The sequence below is a fragment of the Labrus mixtus genome, chromosome 9, assembly GCF_963584025.1.
Source record: "Labrus mixtus chromosome 9, fLabMix1.1, whole genome shotgun sequence".
Lineage (NCBI taxonomy): Eukaryota > Metazoa > Chordata > Actinopteri > Labriformes > Labridae > Labrus > Labrus mixtus.
Genome location: NC_083620.1, coordinates 29919782 through 29935432, shown reverse-complemented (window position 1 = coordinate 29935432; position 15651 = coordinate 29919782). Strand labels below are relative to the sequence as shown.

The window sequence follows — 15651 nt, the reverse complement described above, 5'->3', positions numbered from 1 at the left end:
TCACAAGAACCATCATAAGAACCATCATAAGAACCATCACAAGAACCATCACAAGAACCATCACAAGAACCATCATAAGAACCATCATAAGAACCATCACAAGAGCCAACAAATAGAACCATCATCAGAACCATCACAAGAACCATCATAAGAACCATCACAAGAGCCAACAAATAGAACCATCATCAGAACCATCACAAGAACCATCATAAGAACCATCATAAGAACCATCACAAGAACCATCATAAGAACCATCATAAGAACCATCATAAGAGCCAACAAATAGAACCATCATAAGAACCATCATAAGAACCATCACAAGAACCATCATAAGAACCATCATAAGAACCATCACAAGAACCATCACAAGAACCATCATAAGAACCATCATAAGAGCCAACAAATAGAACCATCATAAGAACCATCATAAGAACCATCACAAGAACCATCACAAGAACCATCATAAGAACCATCACAAGAACCATCATAAGAACCATAACAGCCAACAAATAGAACCATCATCAGAACCATCATAAGAACCACCATAAGAACCATCATAAGAACCATCATATGAACCATCATAAGAACCATCATAAGAACATCATAAGACCCATCATAAGAACCATCACAAGAACCATCACAAGAACCATCATAAGAACCATCACAAGAACCATCATAAGAACCATCATATGAACCATCACAAGAACATCATAAGAACCATCATATGAACCATCATAAGAACCATCATAAGAACCATCATAAGAACATCACAAGAACTATCATAAGAGCCAACAAATAGAACCATCATCAGAACCACCACAAGAACCATCACAAGAACCATCATAAGAACATCACAAGAACCATCATAAGAACCATCACAAGAACCATCACAAGAACCATCATAAGAACCATCACAAGAACCATCATAAGAACCATCATAAGAACCATCACAAGAACCATCATAAGAGCCAACAAATAGAACCATCATCAGAACCACCACAAGAACCATCATAAGAACCATCATAAGAACCATCACAAGAACCATCACAAAAACCATCACAAGAACCATCACAAGAAACCATCATATGAACCATCATAAGAACCATCACAAGAGCCAACAAATAGAACCATCATCAGAACCATCACAAGAACCATCATAAGAACCATCACAAGAGCCAACAAATAGAACCATCATCAGAACCATCACAAGAACCATCATAAGAACCATCATAAGAACCATCACAAGAACCATCATAAGAACCATCACAAGAACCATCATAAGAACCATCATAAGAACCATCATAAGAACCATCATAAGAGCCAACAAATAGAACCATCATAAGAACCATCATAAGAACCATCACAAGAACCATCACAAGAACCATCATAAGAACCATCACAAGAACCATCATAAGAACCATAAGAGCCAACAAATAGAACCATCATCAGAACTATCATAAGAACCACCATAAGAACCATCATAAGAACCAATCAGTAGAACCATCATCAGAACCATCACAAGAACCATCATAAGAACCATCATTAGAGCCAACAGATAGAACCATCATCAGAACTATCTTAAAACCAATCTTAAGAACTATCTTCAGAACCGTCATAAGAACCATTATTGGAAAAAAACACCAAATGTTTAGCGTTGCCGTGGAAACATTGGATGTTACGTCAAATACCGCTGCATAATAAGCTGCATTACTGTCGCTGTATGTTCTGCTGTGATAAAAACGTCATGTAGATTAAATGCCTCGACGTCATCTTTTGTTATTGTTTTGATTGAGAGCCCCCTGGTGGCGGAATTTATATACTGTGTGTTTAACTTTTTTTTTTTTACAATGTACAATTTGACAACACCATTTTTTCTGACACTAAAATTAAAAATAATACACAGTAATTGAAAACCGACACAGATGCAGACACAGATTCTCTCATAAAGAGGATTTGAGATTAATGTGCTGCCGACACCACTGACACGCAATGACACCTACAGTTGCAGTAAAAAGATGCAACTGTATATGTGCACTGACGTACAACCGCACAGGCAGGCGTGCATTAACACCTGTCCCGCGACATTTGAAAGTTCTTTCTATGTTGAACTGGTGGAATAATCAGCTGAAAGCAACAAGCCTGCCTAAACATAGTCTGGTACCCAATTCTGGTACATGGAAAATGATTGTTTGTTAATTTGTTTTTGTTTTTTTAAAGCTCCTGTGATGGACTTTCAGCGGGTCATGAATCTGTCTGAATGTAGAACTTAAAGATCTTTATTATCTAAGAAAGTAAAGCAGACTGTTAGTGAGAAGTTTAATGGTTTTCATTTAGTTCATTTAAATGCCCAGACCTCCTTTGTTTATATTTTCCATGACTCAAATTAACAGATATGTTTTAGAACAAAATCAGGACACTGCCTACACCATAGACTGTAAATATGAATGTTTGAAGCCTGAAGCATCACCCGTCTGTTCCTGCAGGGGGCGCTGGAGTCCCATCGATGGCGGTCTCCATGCTGGAAATGCTGTCTCAGTCTAACTTTCAGTCAACCTAACGACAGGCTGAGAGCTGGAGCTGAGGCGGGTTTTAAACCTCCTGACAAACCGTTACACCGCGCCCACCTGTCAATCAGGTCAGCTACACGCCTTATTGTGAATAACTCTTATCCTTCATCAAATCAAAACTGATGAGTCATCAAAACATTCACCCCCCGTACAGTGTGTGTCCATCGAGACATGAGCTAATCACACCTATTTGGTTTTTTGAACCAGGCTGTAAAAACAGGCAAAGAAGACGTATCACTTCGTCCACAGGGGGCACCAAAATTGAAACAAACTAAAAGTTTCTTACAGGAGCTTTATTCATTTTTTCTTATAAATATTTGTCTTCTAACCTCAAAATTAAAGGAAGTTTATTCAGATGTTTAAAATTTGATGCATTTAATGTAATGAGTCTTCGTCCTGTGCAGCTTTAACGTGTGACTCAGGAAGTCTTCTTCTCTGATCTCTTGTTGTGTGATGAAACAGCTGATGGCAAACTAAAATGTGTTTTCTCTGTTTGCCATGAAGACTCCTCCATCTTTATTAACCTTCATTAACTTTTATTTCACAGCTGCCCCCCCCTCCCCTCAGCTGTTAATGAGCAGCTCCAATAAAAACCTTTTATTTCCTCTCCTCCTCCATCAGCAGACTCAGCCAGTGTTTGTCTCAAACAGATTTTATTCAAACTAACAATTAAAAATAGCTTGATGGTGTTTACATTCAGAAAGGATCAGCTGAGAACAGTCTGAACTCTTCACACAGTCTGTACAGCGTCTGACCGAGGCTCAGCACGAGGTGAACGTCTTCCAGAAGAAGTTTTTGCAGCCGGCCTTCCTCTCTCGGGGGGCGAGAAGCGGCCCGCTGCCGGCCGCTCGCTCCAGATCTACGTGGATGTCTTCAGCTTCTCCTTCATTCAGAGGGAAGTTTTCCTCCTCCAACGCCTCGTTCTCCATCTGCAGGATATCAGAGAGGAGCAGCTCCGCCAGCGAGGCCCGAGACACGTCCTGAAAACACAGAGAGGGAAACAGGAACATTAACACAGACCTTTAACTCAGAGGTTTTTTAGGTTTGTGCTGATCAACTGGAGCTAAACAAACTGTTCTCTTGTAGCGGGTAAACAGACTGTAACGTCTGCAGCGGGTAAACAGGCTGTAACGTCTGCAGCAGGTAAACAGACTGTAACGTCTGCAGGTAAACAGACTGTAACGTCTGCAGCAGGTAAACAGACTGTAACGTCTGCAGCGGGTAAAAAGACTGTAACGTCTGCAGGTAAACAGGCTGTAACGTCTGCAGGTAAACAGGCTGTAACGTCTGCAGCAGAAAAACAGACTAACGTCTGCAGGTAAACAGACTGTAACGTCTGCAGGTAAACAGACTGTAACGTCTGCAGGTAAACAGACTGTAACGTCTGCAGGTAAACAGACTGTAACGTCTGCAGCAGGTAAACAGACTGTAACGTCTGCAGCAGGTAAACAGACTGTAACGTCTGCAGGTAAACAGACTGTAACGTCTGCAGCAGGTAAACAGACTATAACGTCTGCAGGTAAACAGACTGTAACGTGTGCAGCAGGTAAACAGACTATAACGTCTGCAGGTAAACAGACTGTAACGTCTGCAGCGGGTAAACAGACTGTAACGTCTGCAGCGGGTAAACAGACTGTAACGCCTGCAGCAGGTAAACAGACTGTAATGTCTGCAGCAGGTAAACAGACTGTAACGTCTGCAGGTAAACAGACTGTAACGCCTGCAGCAGGTAAACAGACTGTAACATCTGCAGCAGGTAAACAGACTGTAATGTCTGCAGCAGGTAAACAGACAGTAACGTCTGCAGGTAAACAGACTGTAACGTCTGCAGCAGGTAAACAGACTGTAACGCCTGCAGCAGGTAAACAGACTGTAATGTCTGCAGCAGGTAAACAGACTGTAACGTCTGCAGGTAAACAGACTGTAACGTCTGCAATAGGTAAACAGACTGTAACGTGTGCAGCAGGTAAACAGACTGTAACGTCTGCAGGTAAACAGACTGTAACGTCTGCAGCAGGTAAACAGACTGTAACGTCTGCAGCAGGTAAACAGGCTGTAACGTCTACAGCATGTAAACAGACTGTAACGCCTGCAGCAGGTAAACAGACTGTAACGTCTGCAGCAGGTAAACAGACTGTAACGTCTGCAGCAGGTAAACAGACTGTAACGTCTGCAGCAGGAAAACAGACTGTAACGTCTGCAGCAGATAAACAGACTGAAACGCCTGCAGCAGGTAAACAGACTGTAACGTCTGCAGCAGGTAAACAGACTGTAACGCCTGCAGCAGGTAAACAGACTGTAACGTCTGCAGCAGGTAAACAGACTGTAACGCCTGCAGCAGGTAAACAGACTGTAACGCCTGCAGCAGGTAAACAGACTGTAACGTCTGCAGCAGGTAAACAAACTGTAACGCCTGCAGGTAAACAGACTGTAACGTCTGCAGCAGGTAAACAGACTGTAACGCCTGCAGGTAAACAGACTGTAACGTCTGCAGCAGGTAAACAGACTGTAACGCCTGCAGCAGATAAACAGACTGTAACGTCTGCAGGTAAACAGACTGTAACGTGTGCAGCAGGTAAACAGACTGTAACGTCTGCAGGTAAACAGACTGTAACGTGTGCAGCGGGTAAACAGACTGTAACGTCTGCAGCAGGTAAACAGACTGTAACGTCTGCAGCGGGTAAACAGACTGTAACGTCTGCAGCGGGTAAACAGACTATAACGTCTGCAGCAGGTAAACAGACTGTAACGCCTGCAGCAGGTAAACATACTGTAATGTCTGCAGCGGGTAAACAGACTGTAACGTCTGCAGGTAAACAGACTATAACGTCTACAGGTAAACAGACTGTAACGTGTGCAGCAGGTAAACAGACTGTAACGTCTGCAGGTAAACAGACTGTAACGCCTGCAGCAGGTAAACAGACTGTAACGTCTGCAGCAGGTAAACAAACTGTAACGCCTGCAGGTAAACAGACTGTAACGTCTGCAGCAGGTAAACAGACTGTAACGCCTGCAGCAGATAAACAGACTGTAACGTCTGCAGCAGGTAAACAGACTGTAACGCCTGCAGCAGGTAAACAGACTGTAATGTCTGCAGGTAAACAGACTGTAACGTCTGCAGCAGGTAAACAGACTGTAACGTCTGCAGCAGGTAAACAGGCTGTAACGTCTACAGCATGTAAACAGACTGTAACGCCTGCAGCAGGTAAACAGACTGTAACGTCTGCAGCAGGTAAACAGACTGTAACGTCTGCAGCAGGTAAACAGACTGTAACGTCTGCAGCAGGTAAACAGACTGTAACGTCTGCAGCAGATAAACAGACTGTAACGCCTGCAGCAGGTAAACAGACTGTAACGTCTGCAGCAGGTAAACAGACTGTAACGCCTGCAGCAGGTAAACAGACTGTAACGTCTGCAGCAGATAAACAGACTGTAACGCCTGCAGCAGGTAAACAGACTGTAACGTCTGCAGCAGGTAAACAGACTGTAACGCCTGCAGCAGGTAAACAGACTGTAACATCTGCAGCAGGTAAACAAACTGTAACGCCTGCAGGTAAACAGACTGTAACGTCTGCAGCAGGTAAACAGACTGTAACGCCTGCAGCAGGTAAACAGACTGTAACGTCTGCAGGTAAACAGACTGTAACGTGTGCAGCGGGTAAACAGACTGTAACGTCTGCAGCAGGTAAACAGACTGTAACGTCTGCAGCGGGTAAACAGACTGTAACGTCTGCAGCGGGTAAACAGACTATAACGTCTGCAGCAGGTAAACAGACTGTAACGCCTGCAGCAGGTAAACATACTGTAATGTCTGCAGCGGGTAAACAGACTGTAACGTCTGCAGGTAAACAGACTATAACGTCTACAGGTAAACAGACTGTAACGTGTGCAGCAGGTAAACAGACTGTAACGTCTGCAGGTAAACAGACTGTAACGCCTGCAGCAGGTAAACAGACTGTAACGTCTGCAGCAGGTAAACAAACTGTAACGCCTGCAGGTAAACAGACTGTAACGTCTGCAGCAGGTAAACAGACTGTAACGCCTGCAGCAGATAAACAGACTGTAATGTCTGCAGGTAAACAGACTGTAACGTCTGCAGCAGGTAAACAGACTGTAACGTCTGCAGCAGGTAAACAGGCTGTAACGTCTACAGCATGTAAACAGACTGTAACGCCTGCAGCAGGTAAACAGACTGTAACGTCTGCAGCAGGTAAACAGACTGTAACGTCTGCAGCAGGTAAACAGACTGTAACGTCTGCAGCAGATAAACAGACTGTAACGCCTGCAGCAGGTAAACAGACTGTAACGTCTGCAGCAGGTAAACAGACTGTAACGCCTGCAGCAGGTAAACAGACTGTAACGTCTGCAGCAGATAAACAGACTGTAACGCCTGCAGCAGGTAAACAGACTGTAACGTCTGCAGCAGGTAAACAGACTGTAACGCCTGCAGCAGGTAAACAGACTGTAACATCTGCAGCAGGTAAACAAACTGTAACGCCTGCAGGTAAACAGACTGTAACGTCTGCAGCAGGTAAACAGACTGTAACGCCTGCAGGTAAACAGACTGTAACGTCTGCAGCAGGTAAACAGACTGTAACGCCTGCAGCAGATAAACAGACTGTAACGTCTGCAGGTAAACAGACTGTAACGTGTGCAGCAGGTAAACAGACTGTAACGTCTGCAGGTAAACAGACTGTAACGTGTGCAGCGGGTAAACAGACTGTAACGTCTGCAGCAGGTAAACAGACTGTAACGTCTGCAGCGGGTAAACAGACTGTAACGTCTGCAGCGGGTAAACAGACTATAACGTCTGCAGCAGGTAAACAGACTGTAACGCCTGCAGCAGGTAAACATACTGTAATGTCTGCAGCGGGTAAACAGACTGTAACGTCTGCAGGTAAACAGACTATAACGTCTACAGGTAAACAGACTGTAACGTGTGCAGCAGGTAAACAGACTGTAACGTCTGCAGGTAAACAGACTGTAACGCCTGCAGCAGGTAAACAGACTGTAACGTCTGCAGCAGGTAAACATACTGTAATGTCTGCAGCGGGTAAACAGACTGTAACGTCTGCAGGTAAACAGACTATAACGTCTACAGGTAAACAGACTGTAACGTGTGCAGCAGGTAAACAGACTGTAACGTCTGCAGGTAAACAGACTGTAACGTCTGCAGGTAAACAGACTGTAACGTCTGCAGCAGGTAAACAGACTGTAACGCCTGCAGCAGATAAACAGACTGTAACGTCTGCAGGTAAACAGACTGTAACGTGTGCAGCAGGTAAACAGACTGTAACGTCTGCAGGTAAACAGACTGTAACGTGTGCAGCGGGTAAACAGACTGTAACGTCTGCAGCAGGTAAACAGACTGTAACGTCTGCAGTGGGTAAACAGACTGTAACGTCTGCAGCGGGTAAACAGACTATAACGTCTGCAGCAGGTAAACAGACTGTAACGCCTGCAGCAGGTAAACATACTGTAATGTCTGCAGCGGGTAAACAGACTGTAACGTCTGCAGGTAAACAGACTATAACGTCTACAGGTAAACAGACTGTAACGTGTGCAGCAGGTAAACAGACTGTAACGTCTGCAGGTAAACAGACTGTAACGTCTGCAGGTAAACAGACTGTAACGTCTGCAGGTAAACAGACTGTAACGTCTGCAGGTAAACAGACTAACGTCTGCAGCAGGTAAACAGACTGTAACGTCTGCAGGTAAACAGATTATAACGTCTGCAGCAGGTAAACAGACTGTAACGCCTGCAGCGGGTAAACAGACTGTAACGCCTGCAGCGGGTAAACAGACTGTAACGTCTGCAGCGGGTAAACAGACTGTAACGTCTGCAGGTAAACAGACTGTAACGTCTGCAGGTAAACAGACTGTAACGCCTGCAGCGGGTAAACAGACTGTAACGTCTGCAGCAGGTAAACAGACTGTAACATCTGCAGCAGGTAAACAGACTGTAACGTCTGCAGCGGGTAAACAGACTGTAACGTCTGCAGCGGGTAAACAGACTGTAACGTCTGCAGCGGGTAAACAGACTGTAACGTCTGCAGGTAAACAGACTGTAACGTCTGCAGGTAAACAGACTATAACGTCTGCAGGTAAACAGACTGTAACGTCAGCAGCAGGTAAACAGACTGTAACATCTGCAGCAGGTAAACAGACTGTAACGTGTGCAGCGGGTAAACAGACTGTAACGTCTGCAGCGGGTAAACAGACTGTAACGTCTGCAGCGGGTAAACAGACTGTAACGTCTGCAGGTAAACAGACTGTAACGTCTGCAGCAGGTAAACAGACTGTAACGTCTGCAGCGGGTAAACAGACTGTAACGTCTGCAGCGGGTAAACAGACTGTAACGTCTGCAGGTAAACAGACTGTAACGTCTGCAGGTGAACAGACTATAACGTCTGCAGGTAAACAGACTGTAACGTCAGCAGCAGGTAAACAGACTGTAACATCTGCAGCAGGTAAACAGACTGTAACGTGTGCAGCGGGTAAAAAGACTGTAACGTCTGCAGCGGGTAAACAGACTGTAACGTCTGCAGGTAAACAGACTGTAACGTGTGCAGCAGGTAAACAGACTGTAACGTCTGCAGGTAAACAGACTGTAACGTCTGCAGGTAAACAGACTGTAACGTGTGCAGGTAAACAGACTGTAACATCTGCAGGTAAACAGACTGTAACGTCTGCAGGTAAACAGACTGTAACGTGTGCAGCAGGTAAACAGACTGTAAAGTCTGCAGGTAAACAGACTGTAACGTCTGCAGGTAAACAGACTGTAACGTCTGCAGGTAAACAGACTGTAACGTGTGCAGCAGGTAAACAGACTGTAACGTCTGCAGGTAAACAGACTGTAACGTCTGCAGGTAAACAGACTAATGTCTGCAGCGGGTAAACAGACTGTAACGTCTGCAGGTAAACAGACTGTAAGGTCTGCAGGTAAACAGACTGTAACGTCTGCAGCAGGTAAACAGACTGTAACGTCTGCAGCGGGTAAACAGGCTGTAACGTCTGCAGCGGGTAAACAGGCTGTAACATCTGCAGGTAAACAGACTGTAACGTCTGCAGCAGGTAAACAGACTGTAACGTCTGCAGGTAAACAGACTGTAACGTCTGCAGCAGGTAAACAGACTGTAACGTCTGCAGCAGGTAAACAGACTGTAACGTCTGCAGCAGGTAAACAGACTGTAACGTCTGCAGGTAAACAGACTGTAACGTCTGCAGCGGGTAAACAGACTGTAACGTCTGCAGCGGGTAAACAGACTGTAACGTCTGCAGCAGGTAAACAGACTGTAATGTCTGCAGCGGGTAAACAGACTGTAACGTCTGCAGCAGGTAAACAGACTGTAATGTCTGCAGCGGGTAAACAGACTGTAACGTCTGCAGGTAAACAGACTGTAATGTCTGCAGCGGGTAAACAGACTGTATCGTCTGCAGCAGGTAAACAGACTGTAATGTCTGCAGCGGGTAAACAGACTGTAACGTCTGCAGCAGGTAAACAGACTGTAATGTCTGCAGCAGGTAAACAGACTGTAATGTCTGCAGCGGGTAAACAGACTGTAACGTCTGCAGCAGGTAAACAGACTGTAAAGTCTGCAGGTAAACAGACTGTAATGTCTGCAGCGGGTAAACAGACTGTAACGTCTGCAGCAGGTAAACAGACTGTAACGTCTGCAGGTAAACAGACTGTAACGTCTGCAGCGGGTAAACAGACTGTAACGTCTGCAGCGGGTAAACAGACTGTAATGTCTGCAGCGGGTAAACAGACTGTAACGTCTGCAGCGGGTAAACAGACTGTAACGTCTGCAGCGGGTAAACAGACTGTAATGTCTGCAGCGGGTAAACAGACTGTAATGTCTGCAGCGGGTAAACAGACTGTAACGTCTGCAGCGGGTAAACAGACTGTAAAGTCTGCAGGTAAACAGACTGTAATGTCTGCAGCGGGTAAACAGACTGTAACGTCTGCAGCAGGTAAACAGACTGTAAAGTCTGCAGGTAAACAGACTGTAATGTCTGCAGCGGGTAAACAGACTGTAACGTCTGCAGCGGGTAAACAGACTATAACGTCTGCAGCGAGTAAACAGACTGTAACATCTGCAGGTAAACAGACTGTAACGTCTGCAGGTAAACAGACTGTAACGTCTGCAGCGGGTAAACAGACTGTAACGTCTGCAGCAGGTAAACAGACTGTAACGTCTGCAGGTAAACAGACTGTAAAGTCTGCAGGTAAACAGACTGTAATGTCTGCAGCGGGTAAACAGACTGTAACGTCTGCAGCAGGTAAACAGACTGTAACGTCTGCAGGTAAACAGACTGTAACGTCTGCAGGTAAACAGACTGTAACGTGTGCAGCAGGTAAACAGACTGTAACGTCTGCAGGTAAACAGACTGTAATGTCTGCAGGTAAACAGACTGTAACGTCTGCAGGTAAACAGACTGTAACGTGTGCAGCAGGTAAACAGGCTGTAACGTCTGCAGGTAAACAGACTGTAACGTGTGCAGCAGGTAAACAGACTGTAACGTCTGTAGGTAAACAGACTGTAACGTCTGCAGGTAAACAGACTGTAACGTGTGCAGCAGGTAAACAGACTGTAACGTCTGCAGGTAAACAGACTGTAACGTCTGCAGGTAAACAGACTGTAACGTCTGCAGGTGAACAGACTATAACGTCTGCAGGTAAACAGACTGTAACGTGTGCAGGTAAACAGACTGTAATGTCTGCAGGTAAACAGACTGTAACGTCTGCAGCGGGTAAACAGGCTGTAACGTCTGCAGCAGGTAAACAGGCTGTAACGTCTGCAGCGGGTAAACAGACTGTAACGTCTGCAGGTAAACAGACTGTAACGTCTGCAGCAGGTAAACAGGCTGTAACGTCTGCAGCGGGTAAACAGACTGTAACATCTGCAGGTAAACAGACTGTAACGTCTGCAGGTAAACAGACTGTAACGCCTGCAGCAGGTAAATAGGCTGTAACGTCTGCATGTAAACAGACTGTAATGCCTGCAGCAGGTAAACAGACTGTAACGTCTGCAGCGGGTAAACAGGCTGTAACGTCTGCAGCGGGTAAACAGACTGTAACGCCTGCAGCGGGTAAACAGACTGTAACGTCTGCAGGTAAACAGACTGTAACGTCTGCAGCAGGTAAACAGACTGTAACGCCTGCAGCGGGTAAAAAGACTGTAACGTCTGCAGCGGGTAAACAGACTGTAACGCCTGCAGCGGGTAAACAGACTGTAACGTCTGCAGGTAAACAGACTGTAACGTCTGCAGCGGGTAAACAGGCTGTAACATCTGCAGCAGGTAAACAGACTGTAACGTCTGCAGCAGGTAAACAAACTGTAACGTCTGCAGGTAAACAGACTGTAACGCCTGCAGCGGGTAAACAGGCTGTAACGTCTGCATGTAAACAGACTGTAACGCCTGCAGCAGGTAAACAGACTTGAACGTCTGCAGCGGGTAAACAGGCTGTAACGTCTGCAGCGGGTATACAGACTGTAACGTCTGCAGCGGGTAAACAGACTGTAACGCCTGCAGCGGGTAAACAGACTGTAACGTCTGCAGGTAAACAGACTGTAACGTCTGCAGCGGGTAAACAGACTGTAACGCCTGCAGCGGGTAAACAGACTGTAACGTCTGCATCAGGTAAACAGACTGTAACCTCTGCAGCGGGTAAACAGACTGTAACGTCTGCAGCGGGTAAACAGACTGTAACGTCTGCAGCAGGTAAACAGACTGTAACGTCTGCAGGTAAACAGACTGTAACGTCTGCAGCGGGTAAACAGACTGTAACGTCTGCAGCAGGTAAACAGACTGTAACGTCTGCAGGTAAACAGACTGTAACGTCTGCAGCGGGTAAACAGACTGTAACGTCTGCAGCAGGTAAACAGACTGTAACGTCTGCAGCGGGTAAACAGACTGTAATGTCTGCAGCGGGTAAACAGACTGTAACGTCTGCAGCAGGTAAACAGACTGTAACGTCTGCAGCGGGTAAACAGACTGTAACGTCTGCAGCGGGTAAACAGACTGTAACGTCTGCAGCGGGTAAACAGACTGTAACGTCTGCAGCGGGTAAACAGACTGTAACGTCTGCAGCGGGTAAACAGACTGTAACGTCTGCATCAGGTAAACAGACTGTAACCTCTGCAGCGGGTAAACAGACTGTAACGTCTGCAGCGGGTAAACAGACTGTAACGTCTGCAGCAGGTAAACAGACTGTAACGTCTGCAGGTAAACAGACTGTAACGTCTGCAGCGGGTAAACAGACTGTAACCTCTGCAGCGGGTAAACAGACTGTAACGTCTGCAGGTAAACAGACTGTAACGTCTGCAGCAGGTAAACAGACTGTAACGTCTGCAGCGGGTAAACAGACTGTAACGTCTGCAGCGGGTAAACAGACTGTAACCTCTGCAGCGGGTAAACAGACTGTAACGTCTGCAGCGGGTAAACAGACTGTAACGTCTGCAGCAGGTAAACAGACTGTAACCTCTGCAGCGGGTAAACAGACTGTAACGTCTGCAGCGGGTAAACAGACTGTAACCTCTGCAGCAGGTAAACAGACTGTAACGTCTGCAGGTAAACAGACTGTAACGTCTGCAGGTAAACAGACTGTAACGTCTGCAGGTAAACAGACTGTAACGTCTGCAGCAGCTAAACAGACTGTAACGTCTGCAGCAGGTAAACAGACTGTAACGTCTGCAGGTAAACAGACTGTAACGTCTGCAGCAGGTAAACAGACTGTAACGTCTGCAGCAGCTAAACAGACTGTAACGTCTCTCTACAGAGAGAAACCTTTTTGTTTTTAAACACAAACAGCTGTTACGTCTCTACAAACACACCTCACTACATTCATAAACACTTTAACCTCACAGGACAGAGGAGTTACTCGTCTACCTCAACCTCGATGTGTTGGATTATTTGTGTCATTGTGAAACAAACTAAATTCTGGAGGCTGAGCTGGACCACTTACTCCTGTGTTCTGTGACCTTAAAATTACTGTTTTTGTCAATGGAGTCTGGTGGGCTTTTTTTTTTTAAATCAACTAAACAAACAAGAGGAGCCGTACAGAACGATAAAGAATGCAGACTAACTATTTGTATAATTTATCTGAGCTACAAGGCAACATTCGGCTGTCATGTTTGGTTCACTATGACTCGGCTCAGCAACTATAAAAATATGAAACTAAAAAGTAGAATTTCTTTAAATGATTCTGGAGCACAGATTCATGATGCAGTGTTTGTCGATGTTTAACTATCACTTGTTGGTCCTGAAGATGCTCCTACGAGGACGGCTCATGTTTGTGGAAAGTTTTACCGTCGTGCCAGACGTAACAACATAACATGTCTCTATATCCGACCGGAAACAGATCTCTTTCGAGCCGAGGACAGATGATGTCATCAGTGACATCACAAGACTGACAGTATTAATGTTCAAAGACATGACGATGGCTGAGCTCAGTAACGACGCTTTTGCAGAAAAAAAACAGTCTGAAAAAGAGCTTCACATTTAGTCTCCGAGCATCATCAAACGTCAGTCGTTTAAAAAGAGACAACAGGAGCTTCTTCCTCAAACCACCGGTGCTCATGGAAGGGAAGACTTCAAAAGGAACAGGAAGATCAGTTGTTTGTTTGCATTGTTTATTTTTTAGTATTTATCACATAAAAATGTTTTTGACTGATGTTCAAATCCGTTTCTATTGAAACGTTTTATTTTAAATACAGATCTTATTCGTTCCCTTTCTCTGCCACTATATATTTAATATCTTTACAGCATGTTCAGAAAAAACAGACTTCATATTTGTTTTTCAGCCCTGAGTTCTGACTGCAGGTGACGTCCTTTAAGACGAGCAGCATCCTGACAGGCATAACCCGGGGGCAATAAAGACAGAAGAAGAAATCATAATCCGATCTTCAGTCAGTAGAACTGAATTTGATCCTGATATTGATTTAAATAAAGTTTCTACAACATCACCTGTCCAACTCACCATGCTTTTTCTGATGCCAATTTTTCTTCTGAAGCACTTTTGTATTTCAGGTTCATAAATAGCAGCCTACCTACCTACCTGTCTGTCTGTCTGAGAAATATTTGAGACGTTTTGACTTCATTGTTTAATTTTGTTTTGTAATAAATTAAATAATACAATTGTCATTTATAAATGTTAAAATATTTAAATATGTCAAAAACACATTTTGTTATTTGTTCATTGTTTAACACTTTTGCAGCTGTTTGAATAAAACTTTATTTAAACTAACCAAACAATACAAACTATCTCTAATGACACATTCTGTTAGATTTTTAAAGTTATTAGTTTAACTGTATAATATATACAACAATGTTTTTTTGTGAATATAAAATAAAGTTGAACCTGCTGCAGACTGAAGAGACCAAAAGTTGTTGTTATGAAGAAACCGTAGAAGAAGAAAAAAAGCCGTTTGAGGGTTTCATTGAAAGAATGTCTCTCCGTGTGTCTGTATGACTGCGTGTGTGTGTGTGTGTGTGTGTGTGTGCGTGTGTGTGTGTGTGTCGGACCTGTTTGGAGCCCAGCTGCGGGGTCCGGTGCAGCAGCAGGCGGAGTTTGGAGTCTCTCTGTGCGGCGGAGGAGCAGCTGATGGAGGCGGTGAGGGAGAGGAGGAGCAGCAGGAGGTGCGAGGAGGAGACCATCTTCATCACCTGTCTGTCTGTCTGTCTGTCTGTGTGTTTGTCTGTGTGTCTGTCTGTCTGTCTGTCTGTCTGTGTGTTTGTCTGTGTGTCTGTCTGTCTGTCTGCGGGTCGGAGGATCTTCTGGCTCTGTCCCGTCAGAGCGGCTCTTATACAGCCCCGCTGACGTCACTGATCACCGGGCGGGGGAGGGGTTTCGGTGGGGGGGGGGGGGGGGTGACTGATGATGATGTTGATGATGATTGTGTTTTGCGCCTCCTGCTTTAGTGAAATGATCCGTTTTCACTTTTTCTTTCCTTCCTGCTGCTCAGTTGACAGAGTTTCTCATCCTGAGGCTCGCGGCCCCCCGGCAGGACGCAGACAGGGCGGCCAGGATGAGATTTACTGTTTCAATATTCAGTGTTTTTATTTCAACCTGCAGCGTTTT

General features: G+C 45.1%; 1 protein-coding gene across 1 annotated transcript; it reads right to left on the bottom strand.

The window, feature by feature from the left end:
- Positions 1 to 3203: 3203 nt before the first annotated feature.
- Positions 3204 to 15344, bottom strand: sst1.1 (somatostatin 1, tandem duplicate 1). Its single transcript, XM_061045735.1, has 2 exons — positions 15096 to 15344; positions 3204 to 3547 (listed from the first exon to the last, which is right to left on the bottom strand). The coding sequence occupies exons 1-2, from the start codon at positions 15231 to 15233 to the stop codon at positions 3329 to 3331; spliced, it is 357 nt and encodes a 118-aa protein (XP_060901718.1). The 5' UTR covers positions 15234 to 15344; the 3' UTR covers positions 3204 to 3328.
- Positions 15345 to 15651: the final 307 nt, after the last annotated feature.

Coding starts and splice junctions, on each gene's coding strand:
- sst1.1 (XM_061045735.1), bottom strand. CDS start 15,233: ATGAAGATGGTCTCCTCCTCGCACCTCCTGCTGCTCCTCCTCTCCCTC. Junction 3,548..15,095: donor CGCAGCTGGGCTCCAAACAG/GTCCGACACACA, acceptor CTGTGTTTTCAG/GACGTGTCTCGGGCCTCGCT.